The sequence below is a fragment of the Grus americana genome, chromosome 5 (genome assembly GCF_028858705.1).
Source record: "Grus americana isolate bGruAme1 chromosome 5, bGruAme1.mat, whole genome shotgun sequence".
NCBI classification, from domain to species: domain Eukaryota; kingdom Metazoa; phylum Chordata; class Aves; order Gruiformes; family Gruidae; genus Grus; species Grus americana.
This window is the reverse complement of record NC_072856.1, coordinates 61,407,780-61,424,307: the sequence shown is the minus strand read 5'-3', so window position 1 is coordinate 61,424,307 and position 16,528 is coordinate 61,407,780. Positions and strand designations below refer to the sequence as shown.

The following is a 16,528-nucleotide window of genomic DNA, read 5'->3' as shown; positions in this document are numbered from 1 at the left end:
AGAGCCGGCTGGCATTGGCTCTATCAGACACAGGGGAAGCTTCTAGCAGCTTCTCACAGAAGCCACCCCTGTAGCCCCACCGCTACCAAAACCTTGCCACGCAAACCCAACACACAACTTTAAGGTAAACTTAAAAATAAACAACTGACCTACATATTTGGAAAAGTTTTGTTAGCTTTAACTGTGCTTTTGAATTATAAATCTCCAGTTTGCCACTACTGCAGAAATTAGTTTCCCACCAGTATTGTAATTTTCAGGGACACAACTTCTAGAAAGAGCACAGTGCCTTCCAAAAGGCTGGTTTCAAGAGCAAAACACTGTAATATCAAAAGATGCAGAACACCAAAGGTGTAAGCCTCAAATCTGGCCTAAAAGATCTGAAAGCCATACTCTAATGTATGTTCAAGGATATATGAAAAAGGAATTATTCATTAACTTCTTCAGCTTGCAACCGCTTCAGGCTATTTTGTTCTTACAGCATCTGTAGTTTTCAAAGGAAGGTAGAGCTGGTGGGGGAAAAGAAGATCTTCATATGCACAGCACAAACACATTCATCAGAAGCAGACTAACTCCCAGCATGAAAATATGGTACTTAGCTTGCTGCAAAGAAAGGCATACCTCCTATAGTGACAGGCTGCACATGGTTTTTGAGCTTGTGGGTGCTATTTAATAGTAGATGCTTAGTTGCTATAGCAACTGTCATACCCTATGGTATTTATGCTTAGATATGGAACACATATTTTAAGCAGCACCAGACAACATAGCATTCAAGTGTCCAAAATGTATGTTTAAAAGAAAATCCCTGTTATGAAGGAGGTAGGTGTGTTCCTCTAGTTATTAGAAAACCTTTATAAGAAAACACTTTTGCAACAAAACAATCTTGTCCCTTACAAACAAAACAGAACTACCATGATGATCCAGAAGAGGGCTTAGAAGCCTTAAAATAAAACCCCAGACAAAATTCAGCACTTAAAAATCCATCTTTGCTGGCTGCTGCTACTGCATAATCTGGAGACTTTTGCTGTTTGGCACAGTGCACAGTGCTTTGCCACTAGAGGTTCCTATCGTGGTTTTAGTATCTCACTAGGTAATGCTTACAAAATCTTAACTTCGTGTCATCTGGGTTTTGTTCCTGCCAGAGACGTCCACTACCAACACAAAGCCACGTACTGGCTGTTGGCCCCTGCCTGCCAGTGCGCATACGTGTTATTTGTGGTTTCGTGGCTGGAATTTCTCAAGTCTGCTTTGTAGCTCCTTTGGCTTTTGTAGTTTTGCATATCACCCGCCACAGAGAACACTTCCTCTGAATTGGATGGCAACTGTAAATCTTTCTGAAAACACTTCTTTTATTTTTATTTCGTCACATCCTGGAGGTTATGGAGCATAAACAGATATTGTAATAGGAAGGCACTCTGTCTTTCAGGTCCTTTCCACCTTAAGAGGAAACAGATAGTCAGTAACTTCTACAGCTGTCTGGGAAGGGTCCTTAACTCCAACACCATCACTTTAGCCAGGCAAGCTAAAAGAGTTTGCAGACTAGTACAAGCTTAACAGCTTTCACAAGTCCCATTGCCACTGTATTTCCTGCAGTCAAAACATATTAATACCTCTTCTTACCAATTTATTATCGGTTCCATAAAGTTACTAGCTGACCTGGATAAACACAGTGGTTCTGGTTTTAGTGCATTTGGTTTCTTAGTTTGAATAAATTCTTTTTAGCTCATTCTTTGCTTGTTTCATATCTCATGTCATCCCTAATCCCCCTGGCCTCCTAGCTGATAGATCAGATACACACAGCCATAAAACCCAAGGCCTGAGGCAGACAGATTTCTTCCTAGGAAAGGATTTGCTTTGCCACTGTCGTACTGACAGCCACATACCCTCTCTCCCATCACCTGTGCACTACTGCTCTGCAGTTTTTCGCCAGCACAAACACCCAGTTGAGCCAATACAGCCAGCCGACTGTTGCCATATTCAGACACGTATTAGCTGATGCATAGAGTGTGATGAGTGCTCTGACCACGCTATTCTCATTGTGTAAGCCACTAACATTTGATACTGGCATCATTCTCATCCAACATCAAGCTACAGTTAGCCCACAAATGCTCACTCATTCACTATGAATGCTTTGGGTTGTTTTACAGGCACCAGATGCCTGCTGTTCTTTCTCCAACCCCCTCCTACAGGTAGAGCAACAGCCTTTCCAGGCTCAGAGCAGTGAGGGAGAAGCTTATCCTTACTGAAGTCTGAGCAGAACTTTCAGCCCCCTTTGGTGGTCCACACATTAACACACTGTAAGGATCTGAAAACACTTTCTCTTAAATTCGGTGCACTGTGACTGCAGCCACATGTAATGAAGTTGTATCCTGTACCTGGCTTATGGGGCCCAGCTGAGCTGCTACAACAGGCTTACTTCTTAGGGAACAGCCACATTTAATTACCCTCCTCAGCCTTTCTTCCATCTGCTCCTGGATTTTTTAGGCTAGCTCTGCTGCAGGAATGTGCTCGTCTGCAGAAGCACTCAGGACTGTTTCATAACACCGCCTATCTCAGAGGTAATCAGAATTTGCCAGGTTGAGCTTAAAGGAAATGGTACGTTACAAGTGGGCCTCCTGCCCTACTCTGGAGCCAAATTAAAAAGACAAACACTTTAATCAAACAGTAATTATGAAACAATACAGACTTATAGCAAGTCCACATTGTCTTTAGCAGGCAGAGGCAAGCAAGCTCTGTCCCCATACTGAACCAGCAGGATGACAGCCAAAAACTCTTCCAAACCCCAGGCAGTCGTGCCGGCACAGCACAGAGCTGGAGCTCACACACCTAGTCTCTCCATAAGACTCGCTAGCCAGAGCACAGCACCGCACTGACGACAGCTCACGGCTTCCAGCTCAGGGCTGAGTCATGTCTAGTTGGCTCCAAGCACCAGCAGCGCAAGCACACGTTTTCCTGCCTCTGACTGTACAGCCGTACTCTGAACTGTTCGCCCAGCTACATAAACCCCAGGGCCCTCAGACCAGAGACAGAAAGCACTGCAGGAGTGCAGAGTGGAAAATGCTTCACTGTCAGCTCAGTATTGGTATTCAGACAGGACTCCATACTATCTCACTGAAACTATTTGTTTCAAAGCTTAAGCAACCTCCTGACTAATTTTCCTAACCTCTTTATCTGAGGGCTTGCAAGCCACCGCTTGTGAAACATTGTGCTAAGCCTCATACAAACACTGAGTAAGAGACAGTACTGTAAGAGCCGAAGAACACTCCCTCCGACAGACCTTTCCACAGGCTAGAAATAATATCAGTGTGGGGATCCAGTGGAAAGTGAGGAACGTCACTCAGCATGTATTTCTGTTTCTTGTTCATCTACATAAAGATTATCTGCATTAGCCCTTTAAAACTATTAAAACCCACTATTATCATAATCATTTGTAATGTGGAAATGTCATGGACTAAGATCCTTTGTGCAGCTTGAAATTGCACAAATAAACTGGAAATTCCATCTTCTTTGTCTTTTAAAAGCTCAGTTTCAGCCCTGCTCTCGACCATTGATTTCCTGTTAATTTCTGCGGTTTTATAAACATCGTCCAACTCTAAACCAGCCTTCCCGTCACCGCCGATGCGCGAAAGTCTGGCCAGCTTAGCAGGGGCTGATCAGCTCTGAGAAAGGAGCAGCAAACCTGAAGCATCAAGCACAGCCCAGCACAGGCTTGCTCCAGAAGGGAAGGAAGGGTGCTGGGAGGGTGGGGGTAGTGGCTGCTTTCCAGTGAGCATGGCATGCAGGTCACACCACCCGGTACCAGCCACCACCAGAGGAAGAGGCCGGCTGAGGCTCCCGGGAAAGCAGGCTCTCTGCCAGAGCAGGCAGCCGGTGGGACGGGGAGAGCTGAGGCTGGCTGCCAGCATGGCTCCCACAGCCACAGCCGCTCAGCAGCATGGATGGAGCTCATGTTCACGTGCAGCTCTCACAGACTGAACCCGAGCTCGTCCTTCACCCATGCCAAGCGCAGCCAAGGGAAGGGGCTCAGGGTAGCAGCTCCACTGGGCTCAGCCCTCCTGCTCTGGGGCAGGGGCCTCAGCTCAAATGAGCTCCAACACGTGCTAAGACAGATCTGCACCTTGGACCCGCTCGGAGAGGTCGAGGCAATGACTGTTCCTGTTAAACCAGCCCTGTACCTCCTGTTTTCACACAAAAAGGGCAGTCCATTCACCCCTCTCTGGCGATCACACTTGTATAAAGGCTGCCAGCACTTTTAAATCCCCTCGGGACTGCCATTCCCTATAAGATTTTGCTGGGTGCCAGTGGCCACCCATCTTCCTAGGAGAGATCTGCTGAGCTGGTTTGCATCATTTTCTTCCCTGTCACCCATGTTAGTCACTTCATCAGCAAGCAGGTTGCTCTGCAGTGTCTCACTAGGTGCAATGCCTCTCAATTGTCTAGAAACTCTGAGTACATATTCGGAATCACCTTTCGATTTAAAAGTCTCCTGCCATTTCTGACTAGTCATTTCCCCCCTCCCCTTTTTTCTTTTTTCTATTTTGTATGCAGTTCTTGTCTTCATTTCCAATAACCCCTATCAGGTTGCTTTGCAGACGTTTCTTTCCAGTTCTGCTCTACGCTTTTCCTCTCTAACTTCGACTTAGGCATCAGTTCTGCTTTTGCTTGCAGATCATCTTAGCTGCAAAAGTTTCATGGGCTGAGAAAGCTTTATCAATACATAAATATCTGTTTAGGAAATTACCAGGTTTTCACCTGTTCTTTTTAACTCTGGTGTTAAAATGTCGTTTACTGAAACCAGTGGGAGGATGAAAAAATTTAGCACACAGCTAAAATTTGATGAACCTCTTTCTCACATTGTGGTTACAATTCAATTAAATTCTTTATACCACTATTTTAGCCCTATCAAAGATTGTTTGCTTTCTAGTAAATACTTTGGGCTGTATTGTTTTGCACAGGTCTGTCCAGATTTTTTCCATTTTGACTTTTCAAGTTTTGTTTCTCACATATATGAGATATGAGCTGTTTTCTCCTGAGAATAATCAAATCTTGTCATACCTAAATGACACATAGTTTCTCAGCTTTTCAAAGAAGACGGAGTGCTGAGAACCCTTCACAATTTTTCTTTCGGTGACTTAATCAGAAACGCAGATGATGTAGTTTTTAAGCCATCAGACATCCTCTCGTTTCACTGGAGAATTTATTGGGGAAAAAGAACCCCACAAACAAAAATGTCAAGACCCTTTCATTGTATCAAAAAGGAAGAAAAAAAAATATAAGGAGAGGGGACTTACATACCTTACCCTATAGATGATGCTATCACTAGAAAGAGCAATACCAATGAACTCTTCTAGCAGTGATCCTGCAGGGAACAGCACCCACACTGCCTCGAAAAGGAAGTCCAGAGAGGCTCTTGCAGGATTTATTGTGGGATTACCTATTTGAATTATTTGCAGCGAAACTAGAAGCCAATGTCGAGCTGAATAAAGCATGAGAACATTTCTCTGTGTGGTATTGTTCTTCCAAAGTTTTGACTCGTATTTTTGCACCACGATGCAAGAAACTGTACAAAAAACCCCAAGGGGAAATACAGCACTTTGTAACCTGTCTTGTCCCAACAGCAGATCTTGCCTTACTATGGAAATGTTATTTCCTCCTGCTTTCTCGTATCAAGCGCCAGCTCGGTCGTTTTACAGCCTTTCCTACCAAACCTCAGCCCAGGCCCGGCTGATGCCCCCCTCCTGCTGCCTAGCCCACCCCTTCTCCATTTTCCCCCACTCCTCCCGGCCCCTGCCTGAGCCGCGGGCTGGCGGCAGCAGCTGCCGTGCCCCCGCGGCTCTCTCCCGGCAGCCGCAGCCAGGACAAGCCCGGCTCCCCCCTCCCTCACTCCCCTTCGGAGCCAGCCGGCACGTAGCTGCAAGACCGGGAAAGCCACCGAGAAACGCTCGGTCCGCTTAAGTACTTGCAGATGTGCAGCAGCATCGAGCTCGGAAGTCATAGCAGCGTTCAAAGCTTTCGGCTTTTTGTTTGGTTTTGCCTTTTTTTTTTTTTCCCTCCTTCTCAGCAGGGCGGTTGGAGCTTTTGGGACAACGGCTTCCTGAGGGGTGCGCGGCTTCACCCCTTCCCCTCGCCCCAAGGAATCGGCTTCCCCGTCCCCTGACTCTTAGACCCGGGGCTGGAGGCCAGGCCCAAACAGGAAATGCCACAAGCCTTGCTAATGGAGTCATGAGGCTTGGCACCCCCCGCGGGGCGGCAGCACCGGGGATGGGAGAGCGGCTACGAGGGCGTGCCGGCAGCGGTTGGCGCCGGGGCCTCCCCGGCCCTGAGGGAAGCAGCGCCTGACGGTAGAGAGCGGCCGGGCCCAACGGGAGGGGGGGCTGGAGAGCGGCCGACCCCCCCCCCTTGCGGCTCCCCAGGCGCCCCACGGGCTGCAGCGAGGCTGGGTCCGAACCTGTTCCCGCTGGAGCCCATGGCCTGGAGCCCAGATGCGCCACGGGGCCTTGGCGGCCGTTTGAAATCGGGGCTCCGCCTCGCCCCCGCCCCCGCTGCCGCCAGCCTCTCACGGCCGAGGGGAAGGGCTCGGGCGCCATGGCAACCCCGCAGCCTCCCGTGGGCGTTGCCTGGGGGCGAGAGAGGCCGGGCGCCATGGCAACGGCGCCGCCAATCGCAGTGGCGAGCGGCGTCTGCATGGTTTGGCGACAGCCAATAGTTGCTGCCGTTCCCTTGTAGGCGTGGGTGGCGGGCAGGCCCGCCCCGCCCAGCGGGAAGACGGGGGCGGGGGGGAGGAAGCGAGTTCCTTTGTGGGCTTTGACAATAAGATGGCGGGTGGGAGGAGGCGGGGCTGGTCTCTACGGTTAGCCCCGCCCTTTCCCAAGCGCGGAGCGGTCGGTGAGGCGGGAGCGGGGGCTCCTGCGCTGGCAGGCGGCGGCAGCGGCAGCGGTGGCCAGGCAGTGAGTAGGGCAGGCTGGGCTGGGTTGGGCGCGGGGTTTCGGGCCCGCCCGCCTTCCCCGGGGCTCCGCGTGGGGACGGCGGGGCGGGGAGCCGGTACCGGTGCAGCCCGCGGAGGAGGGAGCCGATTCAAAATGGCGGCGGGCCGTTTGCCGGGAGCGCGGGACGATGAGTAACCGCCGCCCGGCGTCGTTCGCGGCTACCCGCGTGCCCCTGGAGCGGTGAGGGGGGGCTGCGGCGGGCAGGCCAAGGGGACCCGTTTCCCCGTCGGCTCTGGGCGTCCCTCTCCTCCGCTCGGTCCGTCTCCCAGCCGCACACACTCATCGCCCGCGCCTCTACCCCCGGGCACCCATCCGGCACGGCCGCACGCCGTGGCGCCGCTGCCCTCCCACCGCCTGCGTGCTGCGGCTGGGGTCCTCCCCCGGCTCCCTAAGCGCACGCATCGCGGTTCAACCCCGCCTCGGCCCCCGCCGCGCTCCCTCCCCAGCCTGCGTGCGCCGCGCCCGCCGGTCACGCCTCTCCCCGCCGGCTCTGGCGGGCCGCCCCCCCCGCCCCTGCTCAGCTCCCCCCCCCCCGGCTTCCGTCCTCTGCGTTTCCACCAGCTTTCTGCTCCTCGCACCGCCTGCCGTCGCCCTGCTCTGGGTGTGCAGCTGCCCCAGCTTCCCAACCTGCCTGTCCTCGGGAGCATGTGCCCCTTCCCGAAGCCCTCGTGTCCTGGAGGGGGGCCTGCCAGCTCCCTACGCCCGGGGGGTGGACCAAACCCCAGTCCTTCATAGGTGCCTTTGTCCCGGTCCCAACAGGGATGTTTCTGGCCCTACCAGCCCTCTGCTGTGTCTGCAGCCTGCTTTATAACCCAACACCACTATACACACACGCCTGAAGAGGAGTACCTGGCTTTCCATCTTCATCATTGCACATGGCTTAAATTACTTCTCACAGTTGTTATAAAGGACAATTCTGGAGTGGGGGGATTAGAGCGGTAGAGGGGAGATACAATACCTTCTTACGTTCCCATGCTAACCATCATCACTATACTTAGGTCTGTCCAAAAAGAAATAGCACCCTGTTTAAGTGAGCCTCCAGTACTGGCTGAGGTAGTTCTTGTCATCTTGTAAAGATGAACAGTGCTAAAATTTCCTATCTGTTATCCCAACTCTGAGAAAGTGACTTTTTCCCTTAAGGCACATATATTTGGCAGCATATTACTACAGGAATCTGAATTGAGTGTGAATCTGGAATGTTTAAGTTGATGCTGTAGTGAGAATTGGATCAATTTTCAAGCAACTTATTTGTAAAAGCAGACTGGGAATTTGTCAATCCCAAAAGCAAAACTTTAAATTAATTACATAATACTGTGCTACTATTAAAAAAAAAAACCAACCAAACAAAACCACCATAAAACCTCCTTTTTCATGCTGTATTATGCTACAGATATCTGTTGTCTCCTTGACAGCTTTTTTGTACAGCTATTTCAAATGGTTAAGTTAAACACACTAAGTTTGGGCTCTTGACACTCAGTAGTGGAAGAGGGGAGATGGTACAGCTAGCCGAGATACTGCCTCTTTGACAGAGACAGATGCTGCTTGAAACCATCAGAGAATTTTGAACATCTTGACGCTAAGGCAGCAGCAATCTTGCTTTCATGTACCAAGAAGTTTTACACAACGGCTAATACCTTTTTGAGTATGTTAATATGTAAATCAATAGGGAAACATTTTAATTAATTAAGTTTTAAATTTAGTATTCTCTTGAGATGAGTGCTTGTTGGAGATAGCGCAGGGAAATCTGGGGAAGTTTGTTTATTTGGGAGGTTTTAATTGCATCTGATAATGGCTATGAAGTTAATTTTTATTTTTTTTATTGAGAACTTAGGTTCTGAGGCACACTTGTATGCCAGTTAATGGAATCTGAATAAATAATTGTTGTGATGGGCATATTCTTTATGCTAACAGTTTACGCTATGGTTCGTTTACTGCTTTAGGGAAGAACCTGGAATCACATGCAGCAGGTCTTACTCATTATTATATTGCATGGGAAAACTGTTTCCTTTAATATGTTAATAGATTACAGACTGGACTGGTCTGCCAACATCCTCGATGTCTCTTCGCTTGTCAATGTGATAATGGCTCTTTTACCAGGAACTCGCATCAACGGTCCCTTCCTGTATCTGTCTGCCCTTTTGGGAGGCAAACAGCCAAAGCCTCTTCCTCTAAAATTGTCAGATATCCAAAATAGCGCTAGAAAATATTTTCATTTATTGTTCTCGTGACTGCATCATCTTTATCTGTAATTCTTGTGGATTTTTGTGGGGTTTTGTTTGGTTAGGGTTTGGGGGTTTTTTTCAACAAAGTTTATGCCCTTGTTACCTACTCTAAACTAAAAACTTATCTAGTAGGAACTTGCAGATTCAAATAGTTATCATATACAGGCTTTCAAAGAGATTGCCTTTCATTTATAGATTGTTTTGAAAGTATGCCTGGGGATCAAAAAAACTTCTGAACTTTTATAGCATCATAAGGTGTTTGACAAAGAAATACTTTATGGACTTGGTATTTTGGTTTCTCAATGGAGTTGTAGTTCATCTGCCTCATCACCCTGTCTTCAATGTTGCTGTGAGCTCAGTCTGTAAAAGAGAATGAGACTGAGTGGGTTGAAATACAGTTTCTGTGACATAACAGCATTTTAGTCTGAGTATTTTGGGATTGAGTCAAAAGATTTTGCCTTGAGAGTGTTTAAGGTGGGTTTTTTGTTGTGGTATTTTAACAAGTATGCAGCTTCTTGAGAAAAACATGTTTTCTCTGTGTGTGTCCAGCCTCCCAAGTCCTTTGTCAGCCATCTCCTCCCCCAATTTTGAAAGTGAGCACTCTTGGAAATTTTTTTTATTACCAGCCACAATAGAAAACAAAAATAGATGTTCTTATGCATCTTCTTTACTTGTTTCTTTTCTAGATATGTACTTCGGTGGCAGATACTGAACTGTCTTGCACTGTCTAAAAAAGTATCTGAATTATTTTTGTATTTTATCGTATAAGTTTTTGTAGCCTGTTGAAATGGAACATTTTTTAGGTTTCAGTAATTAAAGGAATTGTTGCATGTGTTTGGTAGTTGTATTTGGTATATCAAATCTTATTTTGCCTTAAATGTGTGTTAAAAACTCAGCCTTTGTAACTAAAACAATTTGATTACTGTCATTACTTTCATTATTGTCATCTTGCAAAGTAAATCTTAGTCATAAAGTTTCTGTGCTGGTAAAGGAAAATTCTCCCTGGTTTTGTTATGTTTCAGTTTTATCTTTGTACATGCTTGCCCTTTTTCTTTAGATGCTACAGAGATAACGTGGTTTTTATACAACAAAGGTGAAAACCATAGAGTTTTGTGATAAAAGTAATGAAGGCTTGCTTTCAGTATGCTTTTGTGTGTGTTTAAATTTTCAGATGATCACTAAAGATTTTGTTTGCTCTTTAAATGGCAAAGGCATAGGGATAAGGGAGAGGCTGGTCCAAAGGTCAGGGTAATAGCCTAGGACTTGGACTTAAACTGGCAGTTTCCTTCTGCCACAGATTTTGCATATATTGTTGGGCAAATCACCTTTGTGGTCTAGCTGTAAATTGGGTTTAATAGTACTATTCAAATTTGTAGGAGTGTTGTGAGGATAGAGATAGTGAAGCAATTGACAGAATATAGAGGTGTGTAAGTTTCTGAAATGGGAAACTATTTTGTTCTGCATCTCCTGTACTTGGCTGACATCTTGCTTCCCGGTACTTGGTAGGTGCTGCTCTAACTTCTACTGTATGGACTCTTGCTCAGTAGCATGGGAGAAGAGGAAGGACTACACCAAACACAATTACTGGTATGTAATTTTTTGCTGCTTAAATGAAACTGTAATCTAGTATTTTGTGCAGTCTCAGGAACAGGGTAGCAAAGAACTGTTTTTATGATGGAAGATATTAATTGGAAGTGTTACAGAAAAAAAAATCCAGTGAGTGCTGTGAAAGGTTTACCCTTAAGAATCTTTAAATATTTTTTCCTCTGCTTCTACAAACCCAAATGTGTATGATGTATTGAGGTTTTCAAGTTTTCTGCTGCATTATGTTCTTCTATTGGTGTGCCTTAGAATAGTAGCTGTATGAAAACCAGGTTGACATTCAATTGAAGTTTTAATTATTCTTCACAATAATATAAGTTGAAATAAAAGAAGCTTCAAACTCTGCACAGAGTGGTTAGTGTTTGATGACATAATCATCCATGGTTGATTAGTAGTCCCAAAAGATGTCTCTAAAGGTCAAGTTTTATATCGGAGGGGTGTGTGTGTTTAGAAATTACTGTACATAAAACTTTGTAGAAAAATTCAGTGGGATATCCTCCAATAGGAAGTTGTAGAAATATCTAAAAATCTGGAAAAGGGGCACTATCAAGCAAAAACTTGGGTTGTATTTAACAGGAATAATGCAAATATGTTAGGTTACAGGAGAAAACTTTAAAAGAAACTTTCAAAGCATTTAATATATTGGTAATTCATGGATAGCTTTTAAGAAGTCTATGAAAATGACCGTAAGTCCAAGTTTATATATTCTGTATTGTAGCCTCTGCATATTATGATTTCTAAAGAGTTTTGTACCTTCAGTGGAAAGAGATCTTTAAGAGTTGGCAAATCAAAAAAAAGGTTATTTCATGAATAGCATGAACAGCAATATTAGAAGTGTTGTACAGAGTTAGACCAAATGTTTGTCTAGCCACTGTGCTATCCCCAGGTTTTCAGAGTAGATAAGTATGTAATATATTTTGAAAGGAACAATGTTGTTGCACTTTGGATTTTTATTGACTCTGAGAAACCTGAGAGAAAGCTCTCTGGAAATATGTGGAACATACCATAGCAACCAGAAAGCAAGGCAGAGGCTAGGGCTTACCAAGGGAAATGGAAAAGGACACTGCAAAAGTCTTTTGGTTTTATCAGCTTTTAGTTGAAAAACTTTGTTTTGTTTGGGTCACTATATTAAAAAAAAATCCCCAAATATTGGGCAAACAGGAATTCAGAAGTCTTAAAGGGGACATAACAAAGGTGCATAAATGTAATGTAAAGATCAGGTACTAGCTTTCATTTGCAGCCTAATTTTTATAAGACTAAAAGTGACCTCTAGTGCATTTAAAAAAAAAAAATTACTTTGTATTTCAAGAGATCAGCTGCAATATTTGCATGGGGCACTGTTGTCAAAATTAGTGCAATTCAGAAGAAGATCTTGAAGCTAGTGCTTGAAAGTCAAGCCTTGAAAAATTCAGCAAGTGATTTTTTTGGATATAAATAATGAGAAGCCTGCATGTACCCCACTTATTTTTAGCTGGTGAACCTAAACTAGGAATACAAGAATTTTGCTTTCTTATAGTCAACTGGGAAAGAGGTACAGAAGCCCATACACAGGATAACTGTGCTTATCCTTATTGGAATTACACAGTTCAGTTACTGACCTGAGTAAGGGAACCGGAAGGATTGCTTTAGGCACACCAGTTGAATGTCTCAAGTTATATAGAACAAATCTAGATCTTACTCTTTCTGTAGCCAAAATAAGCTAACCTTTTCAAGTATGCTGCCCATGGTATTTTTTTCATGTTACTCTGTTAGGCATGTTGATGTTCTGGAGGGGTCAAATCTTTTAAAGATGGTGTGCCAGGTTGTATTTTTATTTCCAAAATTAGAGGTTAAGCATGCCAGTAGAAACTCAGGAGGAGCGAGGAGAAACTGCCTCTCCAATAGGTGAAATACAGCCGTTGAGATGTTTGCTTCTGTGCGAAGCAGCGGCTCCTGACTTCCATCAAGTGTGGAGCTTAATGGGAGCCAGGAGCTGGGAGCCCATGCCTCTCTACGATGCCATGACTTGTGGACCTGCTCACCCCTGGTTCCCGAGTGCCGTCTTTGGGACCCAGTCCATATGTTCCTGACCCCTGTTGTACCACACAGGCCATTCTATAACCTGGTATGACAATTCTGATGTTTCTATCTTAAAAGAATTTGCTGTTTAAGATTAAAGCTTTCTGTTTTGTTTTTTTAGTCTTTTTTTTCACCTTTTTCTTGAGCTGTTTGTTGTACAAGATTTCTTTTTTTTTTTTTTTAAACAGGACACAATGTTTGTGCGAGGATTAAAGAGAAAATGTTTTGATGGCGAAGAAGATATTGAAGGAACTCTGGCTGGTATTAAGGCTATTCCTTCATATAATCTTCAGCGGCAGTCACTTTTAGATATGTCCTTAGTTAAACTTCAGCTGTGTCACATGCTGGTTGAACCTAACCTTTGTCGTTCGGTACTTATAGCCAACACAGTACGGCAGATCCAAGAGGAAATGACTCAAGATGGGACTTGGCAGATGATAAATACACAGAGTACAGGGCAGGCATCCCTGGATCGTCTTGTTTCAACAGATATCCTCTGTCGTTCATCTAGGGAACAAGCTGAGGGAAAGCATGTTCCAGGCTATGGTACTTTCAGTAAAGACTTTGAGGGTGACCAGGCACAAGATAGTTCAGAAACTATGTCAACAGCCTCTTCAGTGCAAGCTCCAAGAAACCTGCAGAGCGATGTGTGGGAAATGGAGAATCCACAAGAAAATAAAGGAAACTTTCAAAAATCATTAGATCAAATATTTGAGACACTGGAGAATAAAAGTCCTAATTCTGTTGAAGATCTCTTTTCAGAAGTTGACAATTCCTACTATGATCTTGATACTATGTTAACAGGCATGATGAGCAACACAAAAATGGGACACTGTGATGGGCTTGAAACGTTTTCTTCTCCAACAACTACAACGTCTAACTCTAATTGTAAATCTGATCTTAATGAGCTTGATCATATTGTGGAAATCCTTGTTGAATCATGAGACTCCTTGCGTAGGAGATAAAGATCTGTTAGTGGGGGGAAAAAAAAGACTCAAGAAAGCTATTTCCACAGTTTGTTCTATCAAATCTGCACGTATATTTTACAAATATCTATATATTATATAGATATATATATTAAAAAAGCACTTCATATTGCAAAATAGTGTTAACTCTTAAAGTTAACCTGCAACTTGTAGTGTAATAATCCAATTTATTGTCCATTGAACTGTAAGTACATACGGTAAATGTTTTTTAAGTTTGGGGTCCAAGGCTCTTGAAATTGGGTTCCTTTTACCAATTTGTTTTAGGCTTTGATGGAGGACATGCTCAGTGAGAGGGAGTGTCTCATTGTTTTCTTTTACTTCTCCCAGTAAAAGTGGTAATAAACATAGAGAGAAGTTGGATAGCTGGTTCCCTATTTTACTCTGGTTTCCACTTTGTTACACCACATAATTCCTACTGTACCTGCTGCTTCTGTTCTAAGTTGCTACATGGCTCTTAAAGAGCAGTTTGCAATAGTTCCTGTTATCCTAGCTAGCTTATTCTGGTTTTTGCTACAATTTTTACTTCAAAAATAGTTTTAAAGTGTTTATTGGTGTTTAGATTTTTCCAGGTATTTTCCTAAAGTATATTTTTACTACAGATGTTATGTCAGCTGCTAACTTAGTAACTTTTGATCATATCTGCAGTTGATGTATTTTTTTGAAAGATTTTCAAAAAGGGATGTTTTTTTACTGTGAACTACCCAATGTAGTTCAGTAAAGTGTATGTAAATGTAAATATACTATTTTATACTTTACATTAAAATGTAAGAGCTGTTTTCATGATTCTGTTTTATAGAGTAGTACTTTACTAAATTGAGAATTGTACAATTATGCTTTTCATACCCCCATGTACTTGAGTATCATTAGAGGAAGAGCTTTGATCCAGCTAGATACAATTACATTTAATTCATTTCAGACCATATTTTTTGTTAACTACAAACCTAAATTATGTAGGTTTTTATTTATGTGTATTTATATGTAAATGTCATCAAGTGAATTGTTTATCACTGAAGTCTACCATCAAATATTTGTTTATATGAGATAACTATCTTGCACTAATTACTACAAAAAGTGTTATTAGCGGCCTTTAAATCTCAACTGGTATGTCATGATGTCTTGTCATAATTAATATGCTCCACTCTTACCAAGGATTTCCTCTTGGCTTTTTTTTAATAACAAAAGATAATACAACATGGGATGGTGTTCTTTTCTTCAAGTACTCACATTCATTTTAGAGTATACATAATTAAGTCTGTTCCTATGAGACTTTTTTGGGGGGAACGGGGTAGATTAAGTACAGTGTATGATTTTGTTGTAAAATGACAAATGCTTACCTTCACAAGTTGGTACTGGGGAAGAGCTCCAGACTAGCAGGGAATAGAGAAGGGGGAAAAGAGTGATTGGTTTCTGGAATGTGTTAGCAGTGGTTCTGCCAGTGGAAGGCATCCAACAGTAACTCGGTTGTGTTCTGTAGACTTGAACGAAGCAAGTCGCTGAAGACGGAAAGTACGTGTCTGCGTCTGACGGACTCTGCCTTCCCACAGGTGACCTTAGCTACTATGCACTATCCTCTTCAGATTATCAAACCCCTAAAAAGGGTAGGGTGGGGGCAGAGGGTGTTAAGGACACTCCAGTGTCACCTCCACAAAAGGAGACCACTGAGCTTATGATTTTGAGTGCTTTAGAAGCATCTGGTTTGGGGAAAAATGATACTGCTTTGCTAAATTTTTCAAACTTGATAGTCAAATACGTATTAACTCAGTCACGTGAAACCATGCAGTTGGTGTGAGTCTTCCATGAATCTGAAAATGGTTTTTGTATTAAACTTGGACATAAGATAATCCATAGTTACTTCAATTGTTAAACATTGCTTCCTCAAAGCTTGATTAATAACTTTATATTAAATTATGAAATACCATATAGATACTTGCAAGTTTAGTCCATATAATGCAACTGGACCAAAGAAACAAGCCAATACTACATGTCTTAATAGAGAGATCACTCATAACTGAAGAGTGTTGCAGTAGTATATCCTGCTTCAGGAAGATACAAATATTGATGCGAACTGTCATATCTCACAGTGACATAAGTCTGTTTTATTTGGCAATGTTTGTTGCAGTATCAGAGATTCTTCCTTCAAAATTATAAATCTGCAGGGAATTTTTCTTGATGCTTTTCTGTGTGTGAATAGGTCCACTGAATCAGACAGCAGATGCCTTAGGGTAAAGCAGAAAGTCAGGTGCTTTCAAAGTTTTGTAAAGGGAATGTTAGCATAGAGTCAAGTAACTGAATATCTTCTGTCCCTCTGGGAAAGTTCCCCAAAACTGCTATGAACTGTGGTTTAAAACGACTGCGGGTGTTCCCCTCTGCCTCCCCTTGCCCTCCATTTTCATTAAATGAGCAATTGCACATTAAGATATTTTAAAAGATGCTCTCTCCCACCTCCTTAGTGTGTACCAGTCTCCATCGTACAGCTAGGAATTAGTGTAATTTGTTCATAACTCTGAAACTGTGTATGTCAAATGCATGTGTGTGTATATATCTTACTGTCCCAGGCATGTGGGTGCATTCCTTTACTGAGGTAGCTGTGCCTAGTTAGAGTAATTTGTAGAGAATATTTGGCTTAACAGGAAAGGTATTAGGTAAGTATGCATTTATGCAGTTCAGCATTTAAACA

General features: G+C 43.7%; 1 protein-coding gene across 1 annotated transcript; it reads left to right on the top strand.

Annotated features, from left to right (window-relative positions):
- Positions 1-6,886: 6,886 nt before the first annotated feature.
- On the top strand, positions 6,887-14,634 carry CDCA4 (cell division cycle associated 4). Its single transcript, XM_054827815.1, is given in 6 exon segments — positions 6,887-6,944; positions 9,892-9,940; positions 10,712-10,792; positions 12,634-12,793; positions 12,796-12,911; positions 13,054-14,634. Coding segments are annotated over 4 exon segments (1,071 nt in total). The 5' UTR covers positions 6,887-6,944; positions 9,892-9,940; positions 10,712-10,753; the 3' UTR covers positions 13,810-14,634.
- The last annotated feature ends 1,894 nt before the right edge of the window (positions 14,635-16,528 follow it).